Source organism: Antedon mediterranea, chromosome 9 (genome assembly GCF_964355755.1).
Source record: "Antedon mediterranea chromosome 9, ecAntMedi1.1, whole genome shotgun sequence".
Lineage (NCBI taxonomy): Eukaryota > Metazoa > Echinodermata > Crinoidea > Comatulida > Antedonidae > Antedon > Antedon mediterranea.
Window position 1 is genome coordinate 7,148,953 of NC_092678.1, and position 23,946 is coordinate 7,172,898.

Below are 23,946 nucleotides of genomic sequence, written 5' to 3' on the forward strand. Positions count from 1 at the left end.
CATGTTTTCCTATTTGTGTGAAGTAAAGCGGGACATATAGTATCATATAATAAGAAATGCGTTTTCTTGTTTTTTTAAATGGCAATGTTTTGTTTATATTTAGAAACATTATTTACCAAAATAAATTTTCGGAAGTATAAATAGGATTATCATGCTGTTTAGAAAATCTCCTCAACGAGGGGTCGTATGTTAATCATTTCTTCATAGTGTGGCATTATGTATATCGTCCATGTTTTCCTATTTGTGGGAAGTGAAGCGGGACATTTTATTGATAGGTTTAACATGGAAACCTAACATTTGATAAATGATTATTATTATTATTTACACCATGAAGTATATCTCCATGATCACAATATAATAAACTTTTTTACCTTAACTGTTGCAAATTCGATATGTTATGTTTCCAGGGTTTCATAAACATAGTTGAGATGTTGAGTTTACTTTCACTTTTGGTTGACATATTTCCAATATACTGAAATTTATCCTTTCGAATAGGTAATTGTGTTGGTAAACTGTCCTCTATTGTTTTCTTTTCTGTTTTTATGCTTGTGAAATTGATTTTAAATTTCTTTAAATCTATGACTGGTGAATTAAATCTCATCTGAACATACTTGTTATCGATATTTTGTTGATGAATGTTCCACCTAAGGTAAATGCATAAAATAGATTGTGCGAGATTAGATTTTTGGAGTGATAAGTCAGTAGGCAGGTTGCCAGATCTATCAACTTTTTCTCTGTAGGTCAAATTTAGATTAAACCGCTATCATTATAAATGAAACCATCGCAATGAATCAAACACGGAATGTTATAAATTTCTCTTATGAATAAACAAATGCTGTTTTTAAATGAGATAATCATATAAGAAGAAGAAAGATATTATTATGGTACTGTATTAAAATATAAATATAAAAAAATTTAAAAAAATGATTATTTTTATTTTTAATAATTGAAAACTGTACTTACCATAAACACGTTGTAAACATAACAGACATTACAAGTGCGAACCAAAAGAACTGAAGAGCCGGCTTCATGGTTTTCAAATAATTAATGATTATATCAAGGCGTATAATGCTGGAAAACATTTAAGAGAAAACATCAGATAATTGTAAACAATCTAAACAATTTATATATTATTATATTAACACCTAAATAAATCCTTGCCATTTGTTTGGAAGATTGTGGGTCACATGGCGTGCAATAGTACGCACTATTAAACGTCTATATTATTGATTGAACAGAAGATGTTATATTATCTTCCAAAAACACGAAAAATGAAAGTTAATAAAATCAGACTCTGAATAAGCCATGTCGCAGTTTAAAATAAAGTTAATAACAACAAAATAAGCTGTTAAATTTGCAATATAAAGGTTCTATAGAAATTATTTTTAGTGTGCTACGAAGAATATTGTTCAATTTGTTGACTCCTTTGAATATAGGGTACGATTATTGAGCAAACAATTATTCTACCAAAATTCAGCCGTAATTCAATGTTAACCAGAGAAGAGTTAATGCTCTTCCTGGTTTAACAAATCGATTCTTTATAATTTACAGCTATTAATCAATGGTCTTGTTAGTCTGTATTTAGAAAAGTTAGATCAAGTAGAAATAATATACTTGTTTTGCATTGTGATCCTGTCGACAAAAACGGATACAAATTTATTTGTTATACAATTACAATTATACTATTATATTAACAACAAAAAATAAAAACTGGAAGTTAAATGTTATGAAAAGAAATGAGATCTGTATCTAGCTTTAAAGGACATAATCGTGGGTGAATGTATTTTTCTTGGTCCTCAAGCTTAACTGAACATTGAGAAAATCTGTATTATGTCCTCAGCGCCTACTACCATATCATCAGCACACCAATAGACAATCCCATACTCTTTTGAAAGCTTTCATAAACACAATTACTGGCTCTAGTTTCCAGTAATTACTGTATACAGTAAAAATTATTACAGTAACCACATTGTTACTGTAAATTGTTCATACAGTAATTTCTGTAAAATGTTTGTAGATTATATTGCAGTAATTGCTTTTATGGGTCGTCCTTGCATCCATTCACTTTGGTTCTATTCAATTATAATATTCCAATTATTTGTATTTTGTCTTTGTTATGTGTTTTAAATGTATTGTTGAATGGATTCTAAATGAATAAATGAAAAATGAAAAATATAATTTACCATTACTAACATGCTGCATTATTGTAAAATGTACGAAAATGTACAACGGTAATTACTGTGATTACAGTAATATATTAAATATATGAAAATGTGTTATAGATAATATGTATACAAAGAGGAAACTATGTAGAGAAAAGATAAAAACAAAAATCAATGTGATAAAACAAATGAACAAAACTCTTTAAAAAAGTGTATGTAAACAGATGATGAAAACAAACATTGTTAATTAATAATAATGTATAGTGTACTGAAATGAAAATGTGTTGTAAAATATATGTAAAGAGAAAATATATATGGAAATAAAAGTGGGATGAACCCCACATAAGATAAACAAAATATAAACTGCTATTGTAAATTGGTTTAGATTAATTTCAAACAGTAATTTTGGTTTAGAAATATTTAGTTTAGTAACGGTAACAGCGCGGTAAACAGTCTCCCTCTCAATGCTTTTCTCCTAATTGGTGGATCTACAAACAGAAAATGATAAGATTGACAAATTAAAAACAAGAAATATTTCTTACAAAAAATGCTGCTCGACATTTTAAAATTCATTCATTCTTCAGATATATTTACGATTAATTAATTATTAAAAGATGTCCTTTAATCGCAAAAATACATACAAATCTGTAATTATGATTATGGTCAATTTTGAACTTTAATGTGCTGTGTGTGTGACCTCAACCTGTTGGCGTGCAACTGAATACCCTCTGGAGACAATGTGACTTCATGGAAATTCTTCCCAGTCTGTTGATTCGCGCCAACCAATCAAAGGGCGAGAATCCAAAATCGTTTAACAGTGAGTCCTCATAGACTCTCTTTTCCCAGACGTTTTTTTGATCCAGCAGATGGGATCTCTAAATTATAGTCGCGTTTACAAAGTCGCAAAACTGTCGGCCTTAGATACTATAACTGCTGCTTGCTTTAGCTTATTAATGAGTAGTGCTCATGGGACGTAGCTGGCTAGAGCAGCCGCAGCGTGATTAACATATAAAGGATGAATACTGTATAAGCACAAATGTATTAGCTTTGAATTCACTTTATTCCAAGTAATATTTCTATACCATTTACCATCTAAACATTTTAATAGAATAGTTCATTTTAAATTCCACCGAGTCACCGCCTACTGTAGTATTGTACGTAATATATTACACATTTTGTTTTTTTACCATGTTTTTTACACCGTGTGACTATACGTTTTCCTTTGTATAATTGTTCCCGTTTACTTGCTTAAATGTTATCAATATTTTACTGATGTAAACTATAAACTTTCGCGTGATACAGTTTCTTAATGCTTCTGTCCTCTTGGATATAACTGCCTAAAAGCGAAAAGTATTTTTCTATAGACCTAGAGCCCAATGACTAGTAGTAGTAGAATTATTAATTTTCATACTCCAATTTTGATAATAATTTCCAAAAAACAATTTTTAGTCCAGCCTCAGTGATATATCTCTTCATTATGACCATAATTCTCTAGTATCATAGGCACACTCCGTCACTTTGTTTCACGGTGCCTGTATCATAGAAGGTCACGATTAAGTTAGGCTAGGTCTATGATACAGTTGTCGCATGTTATGCTGTATCACGGAGTTTGCCTTTTTACAATCGTGATACAATTTTACTGCGATATTGTGTATTCATGTATTTTTCGAATACTAAAATAAACATTCTGCCAAAATATATTATATTTCCTCATGTAGAAATAGTGAATAAACCACATGGAAGAGTTAGTATCAATAGAAGAGCTTAATGAAGTCCGCCGTCACATTAAAGCTGCTTTTACATCGCATATTTACATAATAAGATGCTTAATTTTAGAACTATTAAACGTATATATTATTGAGTGAACAAAAATGAAAGTTAATAAAATCAGACTCTGAATAAGCCATGTCGCAGTTTAAAATAAAGTTAATAACAACAAAATAAGCTGTTAAATTTGCAATATAAAGGTTCTATAGAAATTATTTTTAGTGTGCTACGAAGAATATTGTTCAATTTGTTGACTCCTTTGAATATAGGGTACGATTATTGAGCAAACAATTATTCTACCAAAATCCAGCCGTAACAATTCATAGTTAACCAGAGAAGAGTTACCGTAATGCTCTTCCCTGGTTTAACAAATCGATTCTTTATAATTTACAGCTATTAATCAAAGGTCTTGTTATGTGTGTATTTAGAAAAGTTAGATGTTAGATTTATTTATTTAATTATTTATTTAACAACATATTTATACAGGATTATACACAATCAAGTAGAAATAATATACTTGTTGTGATCCTGTCGACAAAAACGGATACAAATTTAATTAGTTATACAATTACCATTAATTATAATAACAACAACAAATAAAAACTGGAAGTTAAATGTTATGAAAAGAAATGAGATCTGTATCTAGCTTTAAAGGACATAATCGTGGGTGAATGTATTTTTCTTGGTCCTTAAGCTTAACTGAAAATTGAGAAAATCTGTATTATGTCCTCAGCGCCTACCATATCATCAGCACACCAAAGACGATCCCATACTCTTTTCAAAGCTTTCATAAACGCAATTACTGGCTCTAGTTTCCAGTAATTACTGTATACAGTAAAAATTATTACAGTAACCACATTGTTACTGTAAATTGTTCATACAGTAATTTCTGTAAAATGTTTGTAGATTATATTGCAGTAATTGCTTTTATGGGTCGTCCTTGCATCCATTCACTTTGGTTTTATTCAATTATAATATTCCAATTATTTGTATTTTGTCTTTGTTATGTGTTTTAAATGTATTGTTGAATGGATTCTAAATGAATAAATGAAAAATGAGAAATATAATTTACCATTACTAACATGCTGCATTATTGTAAAATGTACGAAAATGTACAACGGTAATTACTGTGATTACAGTAATATATTAAATATATGAAAATGTGTTATAGATAATATGTATACAAAGTGGAAACTTTGTAGAGAAAAGATAAAAACAAAAATCAATGTGATAAAACAAATGAACAAAACTCTTTAAAAAAGTGTATGTAAACAGATGATGAAAACAAACATGGTTAATATAATAATATGTAAAGAGAACATATATATGGAAATAAAAGTGGGATGAACCCCACATAAGATAAACAAAATATAAACTGCTATTGTAAATTGGTTTAAATTAATTTCAAACAGTAATTTTGGTTTAGAAATATTTAGTTTAGTAACAGTAACAGCGCGGTAAACAGTCTCCCTCTCAATGCTTTTCTCCTAATTGGTGGATCTACAAACAGAAAATGATAAGATTGACAAATTAAAAACAAGAAATATTTCTTGCTCGACATTTTAAAATTCATTCATTCTTCAGATATATTTACGATTAATTAATTATTAAAAGATGTCCTATAATCGCAAAAATACATACAAATCTGTAAATATGATTATGGTCAATTTTGAACTTTAATGTGCTGTGTGTGTGACCTCAACCTGTTGGCGTGCAACAGAATACCCTCTGGAGACAATGTGACTTCATGGAAATTCTTCCCAGTCTGTTGATTCGTGCCAACCAATCAAAGGGCGAGAATCCAAAATCGTTCAACCGTTAGCCCTCATAGACTCTCTTTTCCCAGACGTTTTTTTGATCCAGCAGATGGGATCTATAAATAGTCGAGTTTACAAAGTCGCAAAACTGTCGGCCTTAGATACTATAACTGCTGCTTGCTTTAGCTTATTAATGAGTAGTGCTCATGGGACGTAGCTGGCTAGAGCAGCCGCAGCGTGATTAACATATAAAGGATGAATACTGTATAAGCACAAATGTATTAGCTTTGAATTCACTTTATTCCAAGTAATATTTCTATACCATTTACCATCTAAACATTTTAATAGAATAGTTCATTTTAAATTCCTGTCGCGTCACCGCCTACTGTAGTATTGTACGTAATATATATTACAAATTGTGTTTTTTTACCATGTTTTTTACACCGTGTGACTATACGTTTTCCTTTGCATAATTGTTCCCGTTTACTTGCTTAAACTTTCGCGTGATACAGTTTCTTAATGCTTCTGTCCTCTTGAATATAACTGCCTAAAGGCGAAAAGTATTTTTCTATAGACCTAGAGCCCAATTTTGGTTTAGAAATATTTAGTTTAGTAACAGTAACAGCGCGGTAAACAGTCTCCCTCTCAATGCTTTTCTCCTAATTGGTGGATCTACAAACAGAAAATGATAAGATTATCCTCTTGAATATAACTGCCTAAAGGCGAAAAGTATTTTTCTATAGACCTAGAGCCCAATGACTAGTAATAGTAAAATTATTAATTTTCATACTCCAATTTTGATAATAATTTCCAAAAAAACAATTTTTAGTCCAGCCTCAGTGATATATCTCTTCATTATGACCATAATTCTCTAGTATCATAGGCACACTCCGTCACTTTGTTTCACGGTTCCTGTATCATAGAAGGTCACGATTAAGTTAGGCTAGGTCTATGATACAGTTGTCGCATGTTATGCTGTATCACGGAGTTTGCCTTTTTACAATCGTGATACAATTTTACCGCGATATTGTGTATTCATGTATTTTTCGAATACTAAAATAAACATTCTGCCAAAATATATTATATTTGCTCATGTAGAAATAGTGAATAAACCACATGGAAGAGTTAGTATCAATAGAAGAGCTTAATGAAGTCCGCCGTCACATTAAAGCTGCTTTTACATCGCATATTTACATAATAAGATGCTTAATTTTAGAATTTTAGATAGGATGTAAATTAGAATATAAAAATAAAATATGGAAAAAGACTTGACTAAAATCGTTCTTGTCAAACTGTGTATCGATTTGTGTTCGGGTAGAGAAGCTATAAACTCAGGGGAGGAAAATAAAATATCCTTCCTTTTTACCAAGACAACATGAAATGAAAACAATTATTATTGAATATCGGAATGATATATTTAATGAAAACCGTAAGGTTATAAGAGTCCATACACTGTGCAAGTTCAAGATAGCGATGATCTTGCATTACTAAGCTATTTGCCTTGGTCAACATTGTCAATACAAAGACGCATGGACAGTTCAAATAGTAGTGATATGCCCAAATACGGTAGCGATATGACATCATCATGTCCACATATGGGCACATCACTTGGCACATACAGTGTGATAGTAGTGTAGATAGAGCTTAGTCAGAGAAAGGATCTTGAAGTGAAACTCGACACATTTTTTAACTTCTTTAGGCACACCCACCTGTGAGTTAGACGGAACAGAATTATCACTAGAATCAATCATTCATTGCAACAATTCGTCAATAATACATACATAAATATATAGCTATAACTTTTCCGACTGTTGTCGCTATCGTTTTGATTTAGCTTTTCGATTTTTTTTTTGGTATCTCCATTGAGATCCAGCCACTGATACCCACAGCATTGTCATTTTTTTTTCTGTATTTTGCCTTTGTATATATTATGTATAGGCCTGCGGACGAATTTGGTGTGAATGATCTTATGCTTTACCACTGAACCCATTTTCCACGATATTTTTCAAAAGACATGAATGTTTCCTTGTAGTAATACAAAGATTACTTGCGTTTTATATATCTTGCGGTATACATTGCACACTATTATATACAGTCAAGAAGAATACTGAATAAACATCAAACAGCAATGCAATGCTGTTAAAGTAATGTAAAGATTACTTACGTTTTATATATCTTGTGAAGTTTGTTTTAAATCATTATCTTTAGTTTCCAACGTTGCATTTCTTCTCTACCAATACATTATTAATGGATTATACACGTCATATCGTTATTCTTCACTAACGGTGTTTCGCTGTCTGAAATTGTCGTAGGCGTACTCTTAATCCAGAGGGGGCGCTTGTTATCTCCGGCACACGGATTTTTTTTTCGTCAACAGACATCACAATATGACACAAATGAGATGCTGTATTACCGAATTTTCCTGTCATATCGATCCTATCTGGTTCTATTATTGATACCCACTGTACCTCACAAATGATAAACGCTTAAATCAATCCTTATGGCAAGTAAGTAAAGCGTTCGATGCTCACTCGCTCCGTGGTTCTGGTGGTCTTCTGGGATAAGGACTATATACCGTAGGTCTAGTGTGCACAAAATGCTCTTGCACACAAAGAATCTGGTACAGTCGCCAGAAAGGGTTATCATGCACACCCTCCCCCTCCCCTTCCCCCCTTCAACCCTATTTTTAATTGGTGCCACTAGCTGAAAAATGCGTAGACAACGATTTTCTATGTGCCGCCATTATACACAAATCAACTGTTTGCTATATCTCGACCAATACTAATGATAACCCAACCCAACCAATTTGGTGTTCAGACCCATATGTTTTCATGGTCAAGATCATTTTAAAACCATTCGTAGGGTAATCCCAAGTGTCAATAACTAGTTATGTTAATGTTATGCAAATTAGTGCCGCCATTATACAAACAATCTTTTTTGCCATATTATTACCCATATAAATATCTGTATAAATGTTTGTATCAAGGAAAATAAAAGATACCAATTTGTGTTTTGTATGTAACATTAAGGTTGAGGAAAGGTACAAAGAGGAACCATTTATATATATATATTCTTTATCCATTCAGCAACGAAATATTTAGTTCATGTTTTATAGGTCTATAAATAATATACCACTAAATACAGTAAAACATTTATTTTAATATTTTGTTAAAAACTGTCACTGTCATAGTCGATTGAAATAGTAAAGTACATGTGACGATACACCACTACGACGTTTATATTTTTATCAGTAATATAGTTTATTTGTATATTATGTGTAACAGTAGGGCCTCTCACACTCACAGTAATGCAGTTTATTACCTCCGCCAAGGAGGTTATGTTTTCACCCCTGTATGTTTGTGTGTGTGTTTGTGTGTTTGTGTGTGTGTCTGTGAACAGCCTGGAGGCCACAGTTTTTATCCGATTCTAACCAAATTTGGACACAATGATCTATGGCCAAAAAGCTCGGACGAGTTCGAATTTGAGGGGGAAAGGTCATAGGTCAAGGTCACAACTAACAAAAAACTATTTTACTGCCTAGAGACCACAGTTTTGATCCGATTCTCACCAAACTTAGCCACAATGATCAATGACACATCATATAATTGTGATTAAATTTTGAAGGGTCAGGGTCAAAGATCAAGGTCCACAAAAAAAAAAAAAAAATAATAAAAAAAAAACCCTCAGTGGGACTTGAACCAGCGATCTCAACTGTGAGAGGCTGGACACATAACCATTACACCACACTGTCATCCACAACTTTGTAGTGTGCAGTTAACATATTTACACTTAGAACTAATTAAAAAAAATGTAAAAAAAATATATTCAGGGGGAATTTTATGTAGGGGAATTTCACAGTAGGCGGAGGTTTGTACTCTCGGAGTACCCTCTAGTTTGTATATATGTTTATATTATATCTACCAGTACAAACAAAATTTGCGATTCAAATGGCGACCAAAAGTGGTTAATAGGTATTTACAGTATTGAAATACTGTATCTTACAGGTATACTTCAAAATAATTTGGAATGTTCCATTCATCACAAATAAATATACATTTGTATAAACGTATATTACCTCACGACAAATAATATTTTAAAAAGAAAATCGGCCTGTCTTTAACGTTATGATGCTGTACTCGAGCTGTTTAACCGGTTTTCAGCCATTAAAAACAATAATCATAGGAGGAGATAGGAAAATGCGAAGCATCCACGTATTATTGTGTGTGGGTATTTTTCAAGATGGACATCCGTAGATAGTGTATACCACGATCGGAAAGCACCCCTATTTGGGGCAAATCGTTGAACCTAAATTCGTTTTAATTGTCAATAACTAATTGTCGAACTAAATTTAATTAATAAACAGGATTACATCACGTGGTTAAAATCAGTACCAAAAGTACGAACCAACTTTATATACCATCGAGTAAACATTTTAGAATTAACGCGTGATTTATTGAATTTTGCCCTTCACAAATGTATATAGATAGTACAATACTTACATTGAATAGCAGATACATCATCGGTGTATATTGATATTTTTCCTCTTCTCTCACCAGTAAATAATGAAACGTTAATACTTTTATCTGTTACATTCTCTCATTTTTATTGACTCTAATTATACAACGTCTGCCTTAGATTACTTTTTTGTTTTTTTTTATCTTAAGTACATTGTAATCTGATAAATCTCATTCCGGATTTAAGAGAACTTATCTATACTAAAATTATACTTTATTAAAAATCAATATTGGTATTCCGATAGCAGTCATCAACGTGAAGTTGTAAAACACCTTCGCTATGTAGTCTGGCGAGTTCATTAAACTCCTTGTTAAAGGCATGAACTACTCTGTTCATTTTCCTATCTTCATGGTAATGATATGGTGCCGGGCGGTTGTGTATGTCAGTTGAGAACGGCCAAAATCCGTACAGATGAACCTCATCACAAAACAAGAGCGCTGTCGTTGTTACGTAAAAGCCTTAAAGACAACAATATACAATGTATAAATTTCAATTCAATTTAAGATATTTATTTACTATTTATTACATGTATTACTACTTTATTTAAATTTGAACAAGATTTGTATTGGTGTTTATTCAATTAAAAGACGCGTTGTAGTTAGCTTATACATGACTTGCAATAGTCAGTTAAAGATCTATTGTCCCTTGAAACACAACAAATTAAGGTCACAATATTTTAAATTTAAATTGGCCATATCAAAGTTATATTAAAGTTATTCTCTTTAAGTCGAAAATTCGAGTCAAAAACAAGAAGTTTAGGCTACTTAATTAACAGGTACGTAAATTAATTTGTATTCATTTCATCTGGAAAATCTTCGCGAGCGAAAGTAAATAAAGATTTCAAACCACGAGTATTCATTATGCATGATGCTAATTAGGATTGTTTTCAACTCGTCACGGTTGAGAAGGTGTTTTCACACAGATCGCGAAGAAGTTTTATGATAATATTATGCATACAGAGTAGCCAAACAAGCGCGTTGCATTATGAGATATATTTTGATCGAAAACTTTTTTTGAACAAAAAAACGTCTGTATTTTTCAGTTAAATGATTTTTTTTTCGACACATTTTTGGTGAAAGTTTAAAACTATTATGATACTTCAAAATGACCCACTTTTTTTCGAAATCTATTTTTTTTTTAATTAGTCGAAGGGACAATACATCTTTAAGTCAATTGTTTTTTTAAAGATGTATTGTCGACCTAAAAAATATTTTTTTTAAATAATTTTTTTGTTGAATATGCCCTTTTAATGTCACATAATAGTTATTGGATCGAAAAACAATTTATTTACCTGAAAGGCTGGAATTTAAAGCAAAAAATGGTCAAATTGGCTGCCAGCCAATGGATTTTTGGTTGAATTTAACCATTTATTTTTGTGGAATTAGTCAAAAGGACAATACATCTTTAAGATTCATCTAACGACTGTTACGTAGCACCCGGTGATGGTAGTCTTATGACATCATCATTTCCATATGATAGACACTTAACATTTTTTTGTCACATAAAGTTTGATAGTGTAGACAGACAATTCCGGCTGGTTGTTGACGAGGTAGTTGATTTCGTCGTGGAATAGTTGTCCTAATAGGATAGGACATTATTGTCCAGGAATTGTTTATTATCTATACTAACGTTTGATCTGGTTTAGGTCTACTAACCTGTCGATAACCGGTTGCGCCGCATACCACTTCGTTTCGCCCAATATCCATTTATCTCTCTAAAATGATCTGGATTTCCATGTACAAATTTCACCGATGTCAAATTTGTATTTATTAGTTTATTTATTTTAATTCCACTTTTATAGATCCATTCATTCGTGAAGGTTGGATACCAAATATAGTTGCTGTATTCATTCATTTTATCTATAAATCGTGACTGTTGATCATGGTTACGTATACTACCAAATCTACAAAGAGAGAAAATAAGAATATAGACATTGGGGAGTTTAGCACGAGCGCGTTAATTTTAAAGTTAACTTTAATCCGTTGAAGTTAACGCTTACGTGCTCATGCAAAAGCTCCCTATTGTTACAATTGTAGAAAATGTTAGCGAAATTTTGTTTCGGACAGTACACGAAGAACAGAAGTTAAATAGACCAAATGCCGTTCTTATAGCCTACATGTTCCAGGTTTTCACACCTTCTCTGGTCAGACTCCGGCTTTATTCAGTTTCGTGTCAAATTGCGAGTACAGTATTATCACCTTTTCGTTTTAACGACGCGACACGCGGTTACGCGCACATCCTACGGTATAACAATTTAAAGAGTCTTCACACTTACTAATCCTGCCGGGGTGGTCCGGCTCTGGTCTGGTTTTAGCAAACAAAATCACATCTCAATGCTTCGTTTTCACGACGCTCCACGCGCGCGTCTAACATACGCCTTTATACGAAGCATTGAGATGTGATTTCTTTTTTTGCTAAATCGGACCGTAGCGGATCACAGTTTGCGAGCCAAGTGTTACTCGTGCCAGTTTGCTCAGCCGATAGCTCTAGTGTGCGCCGGGCTTAATGTGAAATGATGTTTGCCCTACTCACCTGTCTTTAACAATTGAATGGTTAACTGTTGTTATATTACTTTTAACACCCGCATCTTCTCTAAATTCATTGATTGGTGGAGCATTACATCTGAAATAATATAGTAATTATGTCTGTTTCAAATATCATTCATGCTTTAGTGACTTCTCGTGCTTAAAACGATATAGGAGTACAGTATCTACATCTTTTAGAATGTAGTTCTAGACTGGGCAATAGATATGAACTTCTCTAATGTAGACAATAAATGCTATCTATGTATCTGGGTAGTCATTGTAAGCTTTCGTACTTAAAAAAAAAGGTGAATAAATAATAATTAAAAAAAAAAAAATAAATGTAGACACTGAGTGCTATCTATGCATCTATGTGGCCATTATAAGCTTCCGTACTTTAAAAATGGTGAATAAATAATAATAAAAAAATTGGCCTACTAAAAAATAAATAATGTAGACACTGAGTGTTATCTATGCATTTGGGTGGTCATTATAAGCTTCCGTACCTAAAACAAAGGTGAATACATAATAATTATAAAAAATAACAAAATACTAAAAAATAAATAAATTAAATGATAGGCCTATATAACAATAAATAATATAGATATACGCGTTGGTCTTAAATCGATTTTCCCAATAATAGCCTACGTGAATAATACATTATTAATGAGTACATAAAAATATTTTTATTTATTTATTTTATTGATTTTGGCGATAAAAACTGTTCATATTGATTTGGGTGAAACACGTGAGGATAACGTAACAGCATATTTCCTTTTCAATACATATTTTTTCAATTTCAATACATTTTTTGCTCTCAAAACAATTTTTCTTACAACTTATTTGGGCTTCTTTCCACACATACACATGTTTTACTGGCTGTTAAACGAGAAAATAAAACGAAAATGAGTTTACATTGATATTCAGGTATTTACGTCATAATTTGACAAATGATTGAAAACTCACCTTATAACGAAGTCAGCTTTATCAATTTCTTTGCCGCATTTACTTCCATTCAATATCCCTCCGTTACCAACAATGGAACATCTTTTATATACATTACGTTCTGGAGAATCCTGTAAAGAAACGATAATAATAGTATAAAATAATGAATCATATAACACCTGAGGCTGACTAGATTATTGTCTTTTATTTGGATGATTGTTCAGGCATAGCCTGACCTATGCCCATGTTATACCGTTCACACAGTAGGTTCACAATTGAATGTTTTGTATCCGAATTGAATAGAGAGAATATTTTACGAGTTGAAAGGTCGACTTTTCTATTTTACAATAACTAGATACAGTAGATCATTCAATATGTCAACCCATAAAATATTCTCAGTATCCAACTAATAAACATTTATTATTTTTAGCATACCTAAGTCCATAATAAATATAATATCCATTACATCCATTTAACCTATCAACTCTATTTTTAGTAATTATTTTGTTTTATTCTCTATTCATTCAAGAACAATTTTTTTTACCAACATACTTGGAGCAACAATCTGTATAAGTCTTCACTTATATTCATACTTGCATGCGCTAACGTGCACTTTAACCTGTCAGATATGTTAACGTTTTTTTGGCTTAGAATCATCTCTGTATGGATAGATTTCTTTAAATCAGATCTTTAAAAAAAGCAAAAAAAAAATAAAAATAAATGTGTATTATTGGAAATATATAGTATACTAAACTGCAACTACTTAAACTTGTACATATTTAGTATTATAAACATTTGGTTGGTTAATTCGTATCACATGACGTTCAGCATTCGTGCTATATGGTACAAATAATGTCATTCTGTGAAGGATGATATATTTCACTCGACTTCGCCTCATGCTTTGATTGTTAGTTGCATTGTTAGGTTTAAGGTCGGATAACTTTGATTTTTCATCACATAAGCCCATTGAACACTTTGGTGGATATGTGCCATTAATATATTATCTTATTATTTATCATAATCTCCTTATCAAAAAGCGATTCAATTAAGGTCACTCTTTTCAGAATATGTGATAGGCCTACTAAGTTGGATACCGTACAAATAGTCCAGTCAATCTAATGATATACCCACCACAAATTGCAATAGTAACAAAGCTAGTATTTTTTAATTCTATATAATGTGTAGAGCGACATACTAAAAGTCACCGAAAATCCAAGCATTGGGTCAAGGGGTCAGAGGTCAATAAAGGTCATTTTAAGTCAAAATTAATATGCCCCATTAATTACATATATTTAACCATTTAAAATACATTATATACAAGTGGGATTTATGTCATCCGAAAGCTTATTAAATTTCCTATTCAGTGATATCAAACTTATAGTCATAACATTTTATTTAGAATGTCATTTTTGCGGAAAAACACAACATAATGTGTCAATTTTGGCTAAAAATGTTGTTTTCGCTGTAAACAACAATGGTATACACACAGGGATACCCTGGGGTGAACATTTCAGTCCAACACGATACACATGACCAGTTCAAGATGCAGATAAGTGACATCTCCGTTCCTGTTGCTTCTGGATGATCTACATTCCATTTTTTCCAGATGGCATTTGTGTTGCCATGGTTACAGTGTTTATATTGGAATGTATAAGTATTTTAATGATTTTTTAACCAGTAGAAATACAAAGATGTTCAACAGCAGTTTGACAATGACCTCCATGTTGTATGACGTTCGGACCATCTGGGCTGGATTGTCAACAGACCTGGTGATTGAAAAGGTTTCTATGAAAAGCCTCAAAGAAAACCAGAGGTTTGACAAGAGATTTAGGAATGAGTACATCCAGACCAAATCTGCGTTGAATGTAATGCCTCGCAATAGTATCAGGGCGTTACTCCAGCAGCGGCCAACATAAGAACTTTGGCCACACGTCAGGAACACAATAGCAATTGAAAAATCCATTTGGTTACGACTCAGAGACTTCATACCATTGACACGGGAGTTACTGCAGGTGACTCGGAATATTGGCAATGTGGTATTAAGCATTGAATATTTTGGACGGATGTTAGACCAGAAAGTCTTGCAATGTATTCAAGATCCTGGCAATAAAGTACATACAGGCAAATATGTGTGCATCGATCCTACAGTTCCAGAGGAGACTCGAGGTGACAACAAGGAAGTTTTTGAACATGAACTTTGTTATCCACCAGCACTTTTTGAAACAACCAACTTACAATACTTTCAGCTAATAAACCAACATGATGCCATGTGGAAACAATGAATAGTCTAACACATCCAACTCACTGAATGATGTCCGATAGGCCTACATTCTAGATGGTAGTGCTCTACTGCACAGCATTCCATGGAATAGTGTAGAGACTTGATGCGATCTGCCATCATAGTCTTTGATGATTATGAAAGCGGCTCATCCACCAAAGATGGCACACATGGTAAGGCGGGTCAGGTGGTAGTATCCCTGTACATTTTACCAGTGACATGTTCCACAAAATAGGATCACTTTCTGTAACAAACGACAATTTATAAATCTTCGTAATTAGTACCGGTACTTGAACAAAATGGCAATGAGTGAATGCAGCTGCTGATGCAGATGTTATTTCGGATAGTACAAAAAACCATTGAATCAGCAAACCGGAAAACATCTGTCATTATCCGATGACACGGATCTACTAGTGCTCCTCTGCAGTCAAGCATTTAAAACATCTTGTGATATTCTTTAGACTGGAGCTGAGATGCTGGACTATCAAACTGGTTCAAACAGTACATTTGAGAGACATCTGTGATAACCTTCTGTTTGCTCATGCGATACTGGTGACACAACATCCAGAGTTTTCGGAATTGGAAAACAAGTGGCTCTAAAAACAGCTTGTCATTGCACTTATTTCTGACATTATGCTGTAGTCTTCAGATGCAAACAAGCTACAAAGGATGACATTGTGGTTGCTAGAGAAAATGGTTTAGTGCGTCTGTACAATGGACTACCTGGACAACGTGGAATGCCTTTGACTCCATCCCATCTACAAGTACAACCTCGCATATCGCCAACTTCATAATCGTACCACAACCAAGGTACTTAACATCATGTTCAAGTTCAAGATATCTTTTAGCAATGGAGTGGGATTGATATGTGTACCGAGGATTGGGGATAGAAGATCAGATGATGGAAACATGGTTCCTCTACACACAGACTTAAAGCCAGAACCTGAGTATCTCCTTGAAGCATTCAGGGGTGGTGAATGCAATGGCATTGCACTGTACTAATACCCGAACAGAAAGTGATACTGATGACATATAAGTTGTGAGTCCTTTTCTCTTTGAAGGATTAAACGATATCATCCCACAATTCAAATGAAAAGGACTGGATTAAAATGATCTTACAAAATATACAAAAATCACAATATACAGTACAATATAACAAGAGTCAAAGTTCAAGAATTTAAGAGTCGGATGGCAACTGACAGAATTTCTTTTCCAGTTTGTTCTACATGCCGGGCATTAAAAGCGACGCCCATGAGGCATGAGCTCGAAATCACTGAACAAGGCATGGTTAACATTTTTTAGAATAGCTCTACTTTTTTCCAGAGTTTGCATGTCACAGAAGGAAGATAAGCTACGAAGTTGACAACCTATTAATTTAGAACTTAAGTTAACAATTCTTTGTAGTGAGTTTCTCTCTTTGACCCTAAGACTAAAAAAACAGCATATAAAGGAAAAAAGTTAAAACGTTCTCAATAAAGGAATTATAAAAAACTATGAGAATTACTTTATCGACATTAAAATGGTTCAGCTTCCTTAACAGATAAAGTCTCTGGTGTCCTTTCTTTACTATTGCCTCTGTATTTAATTCCCAGCTGAGATTGTTCTCAAATATAGTACCTAGGTATTTAAAGGAATGGACAATATCGCTGGTTCGTCATTTGTGGAGGATACCAGAGGGCTGCGTCCTTTCTCCTTCCTAAAATCTACAATTATCTCCTTGGTTTTGGTCACATTGAGTTCCAAGTAGGAGTTTCCACAAAATTGGATAAAACCATCTAATGCGGAACCATGACCGTCCTGTGAATTTTGAAGGAGAGACAGCAAGATAGTGTCGTCAGCAAATTTGAAAAGATGACTATTGTCCTGTTTGCTCCGACAGTCATCCGTGTATATAATATACAGGAGAGGAGAAAAGACGCAACCCTGCGAAGATCAAATACTTGTCATTACGTACATTCGTTGATACTAAAATTATCAAAAATCTATCTATAGTAAATCATGAGTTGATTCCAAATTACCAAGACTCATTAATTAATCAACAATGAATTAATGAATTTTAATGTTCTTCTAGCTAGCATCATTTTTCCTATTTCATGACGATACAATAGGTACAGGAAAAACATTATTTGCACCAAATACTTCCAAAATATAAATTTAATTTATATAAACATAATTTAGTTTTACGCTATATTAAGAAAATTTGAGTTTTTGTAAAAGTTCAATGACCTTTTGACCTCTAGTTACGTATAACTGTTGTATTAATTGTTTTTTTAATGTATATTATTAGTAGGATTCATCTTTATCGTTTCAAATTAATTAATTAAAATTTCAGTATATCACCGGGCAGTTTAGAATTAATGTTCATTGCCTTATTAGTAGGATGTGTATACTCTACACATTGGTACTAAAGCTATTTAGATATGATTATAAAACAATGGATTATAGGCATAAACGCTACCCCCTACCCCAAAATTGTTTACATTACATTTGATCAAGAATCAATTTCAATAAGAATAGTACCTGATTACTTTTATTCTTCTAGTTAACATCATGTTTCCTATTTTATATATCGATAGGTACAGATAAAACACAATTTTGATTAAATGCATATACAATTATGGCACAATATTACAGTTAATCATTTTTTTAAGGAAAAAAATTAGTTTTTGTAAAAGGTCAATAACCTTTTGACCTCTAGTTATATGAATAAATGTTGTATTTTGTTTTTTTAAATTGCATATTAGAAAGAAATATATATTCTACACATTGATATCAAGATTATTGAGATTGGATTATAAAACCACAAGTTATTGGCATAAATGTTACCCCCTACCCCAAAATATTTATGGAATAAAATCACTATATAGTTGTTGAGATTACGTAAAAAATAATGTGTTCCAATGCTTCAATTTTCGGTGACATAATATGTCATTATAAACTACATTTGGAATGAAAAAATTAATGTTTCGTTACTATTGCAATTTGTGGTGGGTTTACCTCTAAATATCACTAGATTGACTGGACTAAAAGTTAGTTTTGATTCCAAAGGATTTTGGTATACGCAAACAATAAACAGGCATTGTTGAGCCCTTTTTAATACCATTGATTGTGCTGTTTAATTAGTTAATTAGTTAATTAGAACAGTAGGTTAAAATAAAACAAAGAATGACTATTTTATATTCTTTCTTTCGTTGAAAGTCTGATCAGGGAGTTGTAACTCCCTGGTCTGATGTTCTATCTAAATGAGACGAAACACATTCTACCTTGATCCATCGTTCCGAATTCGGAGTCCGAATCAGGTACGTATTTAAATCGTACTAATTCGCGGTGAACGATCATGCTTTACAACTGAACCCATTATCCACGATATTTTTCTCAAGGCACCGGAGCGAATCCGGGCGCGATGTGAAAGCAGCTTAAATCAGTTGTTTACCAAACAGTATAAAACCTTGAGTTTCATTGTTGTAAATCTGAAGGAATTTCTTTTTGTTGTTAAATTATAACCTGATTTAATTGTTTCGGTTGTATTACCTTAGATCTTGTAAATTGGATATATTTTGTTTCCACGGTGTCATAAACAGACCTGCCACGTCGAGTGTACTCTCACTGTTGGTCGACATATTTGCAATATACTTAAATTTATGATTTCGAATCGTTATTTTTCTTGGTGAATTCTCCACCATTGTTTTATTTACGTTTTCTGGTTTTCTGTTCTTTGTGAATTTTTTTTCCAATTCATTGTAAACCTTGGTAAGAGAATACAGTTTTTGCTGCACACTTTTTTCGTTAAGATTGTTCATTGACGGCTGAATTTTCCACCTAGACAATATATTGATAAAAGAAATATGTCAATGTAAAGTTGTTCACGAACGTTCCTACCGTTATTATGATATCATCTTCAACAAATAAATTTCGTTTCGTTTTCAACCCTTCCCAATTTTATAATTTATTCAATTCAAAATGTTACTATCACACTTACCCTACTATAGATCATCCAGTCTCAACTTTCATATCTTTCATTTTCAATCGCTTTAATTTTCACCAATTTTTCGAAAATTATTATTTAGAAAAATCATCTCATTATCAGCATCATCATCATCATCATCATCATCATCAACATCGTCGTCGTCTTCGTCGTCGTCGTCATCGTAATCATCATCATCGTCGTCATTATCATAATCATCAACATCAAAGTCGTTGTCGTCGTCGTCGTCGTCGTCGTCGTCGTCATCATCATCATCATCATAATCATCATCATCATATTCATCATCGTCATCATCATCATCATCATCATCATTATTATCATCATCATCTTCATATCCCTGATTTGGTCATCATTGTGTGTTTTTTTTGTGGTTTTTTTTCTTACCATATGTATGTTGTAATCGTGACAGAGAGTGCAACCGTGAACCAAAGTACTCGAACTGACTTCATTGTGTTTAAGTCATTGATAGGTACTGTAGCCTAATAATGGAAAATTATCATTAATTACAGATAACATTGTAACAATACTTATTTAATAAGTTATATCTAACGACGAGTAATGCATTATTTGTTTTATAACACACCTCTGTAAACTTTTGCTTATTTGGTCCGCTACTTCCTTTCCATCTGACCATTAAAAAGCAAACATGCCTATTTTATCATTATTTGAATATTATTTTATTTAGAGGTTAGATTGATTTGTTTTTAATATTCCATGCACCGCTTAGCTCTCAATTCGTTCCTTTTTTACATTTGTTAATTGTTAAAAAACGCTCATATTAGCGGAGTTTTTTTTTTGTAGCGTAAGCACGTCGCAATAAAACGTTATACAATACTACAATAGCCGCACCTGACGTATTCCATGGTGGAAATAATACGTTTTAGCGTAAAATCGTTCGCAAATTAATATCCTATAAATACAGTTTGATTAAAAGAAAGAAGAAAGAAAGAGAGTTTCTTGCTCAACTAAAACATCGTTATGTGATAATTCTGCAGCTGCAGCTGTCACACAGATTTTGACCAACCGATTTATCGAAAATCCTATATAACACTAAACCACCTGATCATAAACAACAATTAACTGGAGAATATAGAGGCCCGTTGCGTTAGGAACGCCAGAAAATATCGTACATAGCCATGATACGTGAGTTTGGCTCTCTATCGAAAGAACCTTCCGTAAGCGGCCACTTTTTCTGGTCCACGGGGTGGCCGCTTACGTGAGTGAGGTTCAACTGTATTGACAGTACCTTTTTTATCTTTGTCACTAGTTTGTATAGACAATGTACTTGACACAATAAACCTAGACCCGGATCTAGACAGCTGTGGAATTGGATGTTTGAAAAGTAATTAGTTATCTAAACAAGGCCGTATACATGGCTGCAGTCGCGTGCTTAAATTTTAGTTAGTGTTTACCGACCAACCGACAGATCGACCAACTAACCGACATAGTGAACTGGGCATGAAAATGGGCACGTAGCAGTTTGAATACTGTGCAAACAATATCAGATTTAAAATGGATCAAGTCAACATGGTTAACGATTTTTTACAAATATTTGTGTGTTTAGTCAAGTGAAAGAATATCATTTTTTTGTTGGAAAACATGTATTAACATGAAAAGTAAATAATTGTTTCGTTATTCTAGCTAGACTGTATAGATATATACAATTAATTCAATAATAACAAAGCATACCTTTGTGTAACAATGTAAGTCTTTCTGTGGTGTTTAAACCACCCTTTCGAATCAATAATATAAGTTAAGCATTATATCTGAGTTTATAACGATCACGCTTGTCCGGCTGACTTCGTCATAAATTATAGTAAATGAATTCTGCAATGCTTCGTTTTAATATTTTGTTGCAGAGTTCAAATTATTATCAATCTTTTTTCGGTTAAAGTTTCCCTTGTAATGGACCATGATAAGACTTTAATATTGTTGGTGTCCCGCTTTTCAAATAAATGCCCATATTTCAGCATAAGAATGTTCCGCTTTTGGACGACCAATGGTCATTAATGCTTGATTCCCACTAGAGACGCAACACAATGACGTAACGCAACGTAAGTGAGTGAGTTGACCAATCACAAGCGATGGATAATTCGAACTGTCACTTGTCATTGATCAACACGCTTGCGTTGCGTTTACGTCCTTGCGTTACGTCCTTGTGGGAACCAAGCTTTACTGAGGGTGAAAAGTTAGAGGTGTAGTATATAAAGAACTAAGTGTAATATAACAGTTTAATGATATGTTCCCATAATATGCTATTCTACAAACCCATCCTTTAAAATGTTATGAAAATTGGAAAATAACTGATTTGAGTAATAATACTGCTAACCAATAAACATAAAAAGAAATTCAACATAGTTAAAACAGGCGTCACTGCGTTTTTTGAATAAAAACGGCAGGCCTACTCAGTTTTGGTCTATTAAGCATTTCTGTTTCCAACTATTCATAGAATAGATCAGAGTGTGAATAGAAGTGAACCCATGACCCTGAAGTTCTACTTTCGTATATAGATTACTAAAATCTTCTGTTCAAAATAGGGGTATTATTATACGATGTTTAAATGTTGTAATGTAATCGTTATGCTTAAATAGCCTTTATGTTTAATCCATATCCAACCTCGTTTCGAATATAGTGTATACCTAAGTTCTTTATTAATATATGTAGGATTGACTACACGGGGCCCATGGCTGTAAGTCCCATTCGATGTATGAGTCAATCCCTTGCCTAAAGCTCTGTCTACACTATCAAACTAGTTTGAGAAAAAAAATGTGATGTGCCCAAATATGGTAGTGATATGTTTAAGTATGGTAGTGATATGATGTCATCATGTCCATATATGGGTACATGACATTTTTTGTAAAACTAGTTTGATAGTGTAGACAGAGCTTTAGGATGGAATCGGTATGGTACATATGGGCTCGAACTCATGCCTATTACATGCTAGTCGATCCGATATTATCATCATTACAACACCGATATAACAGCACCCGACGCGATCCCAGACGGTCTCCCATCCGGAAGCTGAACTTCCGTGATCTGACGAGAACTGGGTGTTCCCGACGCAGCATGGCCGTAATTGTTTACAAATAAATCATTCTACTCGTCTAACCAATCGGAATATTAAGGCTACTTACGTTTTAACTGGATGTTATCCCGAATTATTACCGTGTATTGCCAACATTATAGTCTCACCAATTATATTATTAATATATTATTGTTACACTTCACTATTGGTGTATTAGACCTATTTTTAAATGCACTAACATTTTGAACAGACTATATTTTTCCTTAATTCAAAGGGGGCGCACTCACAGTTTCACTCCATTTTTCTTTTTTTTTGTGTCAAAGCACGCGCTGCAACCAAACAACATTTTAAGTTTATTTCAATAACGTCATCATTCCAAAAAATTAGAACATGATGTGGGTCCCGTAATTTCACCTATGCTACACTGTTTATTATGGATATACAGTATACTGTACTATTATATATGACCCATAATAGGTACAACTCAGCACTAGAAGCGTATAATTATGCATCATGTCATCGGATGGCGTACATCAACTTTTTACGATCGTATGTTAACATACATGCATGTTTAAACAAATTTAATTTCATTAAAATTATAAAAATGTTTACCTATAATTCGTCAAAGGGACGAATTAAATTCTAGTTTTATTTATATATGTAATTAATGTAAAGTAACATAAATTAAAATTATAATTTTTATAAATACAGCACTGTATATCATAATTTGTTTCTGACAACACTGCTTGTAGATTTGTAAATTGTAAAAAAGGAAAGGGCAACTAACAAAGGACAAAAGATTGGTAAGAATTGAGTGAATGTTTTAAACGAGTTTTAAAGGATAGACTTAAAAATATAAAATATCAATAGAAGGTTTATTATTAACTAAATTATTGTATGAGAGGGATGAAACCATCCTTGGTACAGTTAACTCTATTAAAATATGGGAGGGGTGAAACCATCCTTGGTACAGTTAACTCTATTAAAATA

General features: G+C 32.8%; 2 protein-coding genes across 2 annotated transcripts in view; both read right to left on the bottom strand.

Annotated features, from left to right (window-relative positions):
* LOC140058123 (alpha-N-acetylneuraminide alpha-2,8-sialyltransferase-like) overlaps nucleotides 1-7,952 on the bottom strand; it is a 28,279-nt gene extending 20,327 nt beyond the window's left edge. Inside the window, exons 1-3 of the mRNA XM_072103678.1 lie at nucleotides 7,851-7,952; nucleotides 964-1,071; nucleotides 372-644 (exon numbers count right to left, since the gene is read on the bottom strand). Coding sequence (XP_071959779.1) covers nucleotides 372-644; nucleotides 964-1,031 — 341 coding nt within the window. The 5' untranslated portion in view covers nucleotides 1,032-1,071; nucleotides 7,851-7,952. The remainder of the gene's footprint in view (nucleotides 1-371; nucleotides 645-963; nucleotides 1,072-7,850) is intronic.
* Nucleotides 7,953-10,281: 2,329 nt separating this feature from the next.
* Nucleotides 10,282-23,204, bottom strand: LOC140059026 (CMP-N-acetylneuraminate-poly-alpha-2,8-sialyltransferase-like). Its single transcript, XM_072104839.1, has 8 exons — nucleotides 23,066-23,204; nucleotides 20,316-20,410; nucleotides 19,478-19,765; nucleotides 14,221-14,356; nucleotides 13,690-13,799; nucleotides 12,734-12,823; nucleotides 11,857-12,104; nucleotides 10,282-10,659 (listed from the first exon to the last, which is right to left on the bottom strand). The coding sequence occupies exons 2-8, from the start codon at nucleotides 20,378-20,380 to the stop codon at nucleotides 10,418-10,420; spliced, it is 1,179 nt and encodes a 392-aa protein (XP_071960940.1). The 5' UTR covers nucleotides 20,381-20,410; nucleotides 23,066-23,204; the 3' UTR covers nucleotides 10,282-10,417.
* Between the last annotated feature and the right edge of the window lie 742 nt (nucleotides 23,205-23,946).

Excerpts from the sequence above, each read along its gene's own strand:
- LOC140059026 (XM_072104839.1), bottom strand. The coding sequence starts at position 20,380 with ATGAAGTCAGTTCGAGTACTTTGGTTCACGGTTGCACTCTCTGTCACG. Across the intron at positions 14,357-19,477 it reads TCCAATTTACAAGATCTAAG|ATCTGATTTAAAGAAATCTA; the intron begins GTAATACAACCG and ends CTTTTTTTAAAG. Across the intron at positions 12,824-13,689 it reads AAAGCTGACTTCGTTATAAG|ATGTAATGCTCCACCAATCA; the intron begins GTGAGTTTTCAA and ends ATATTATTTCAG.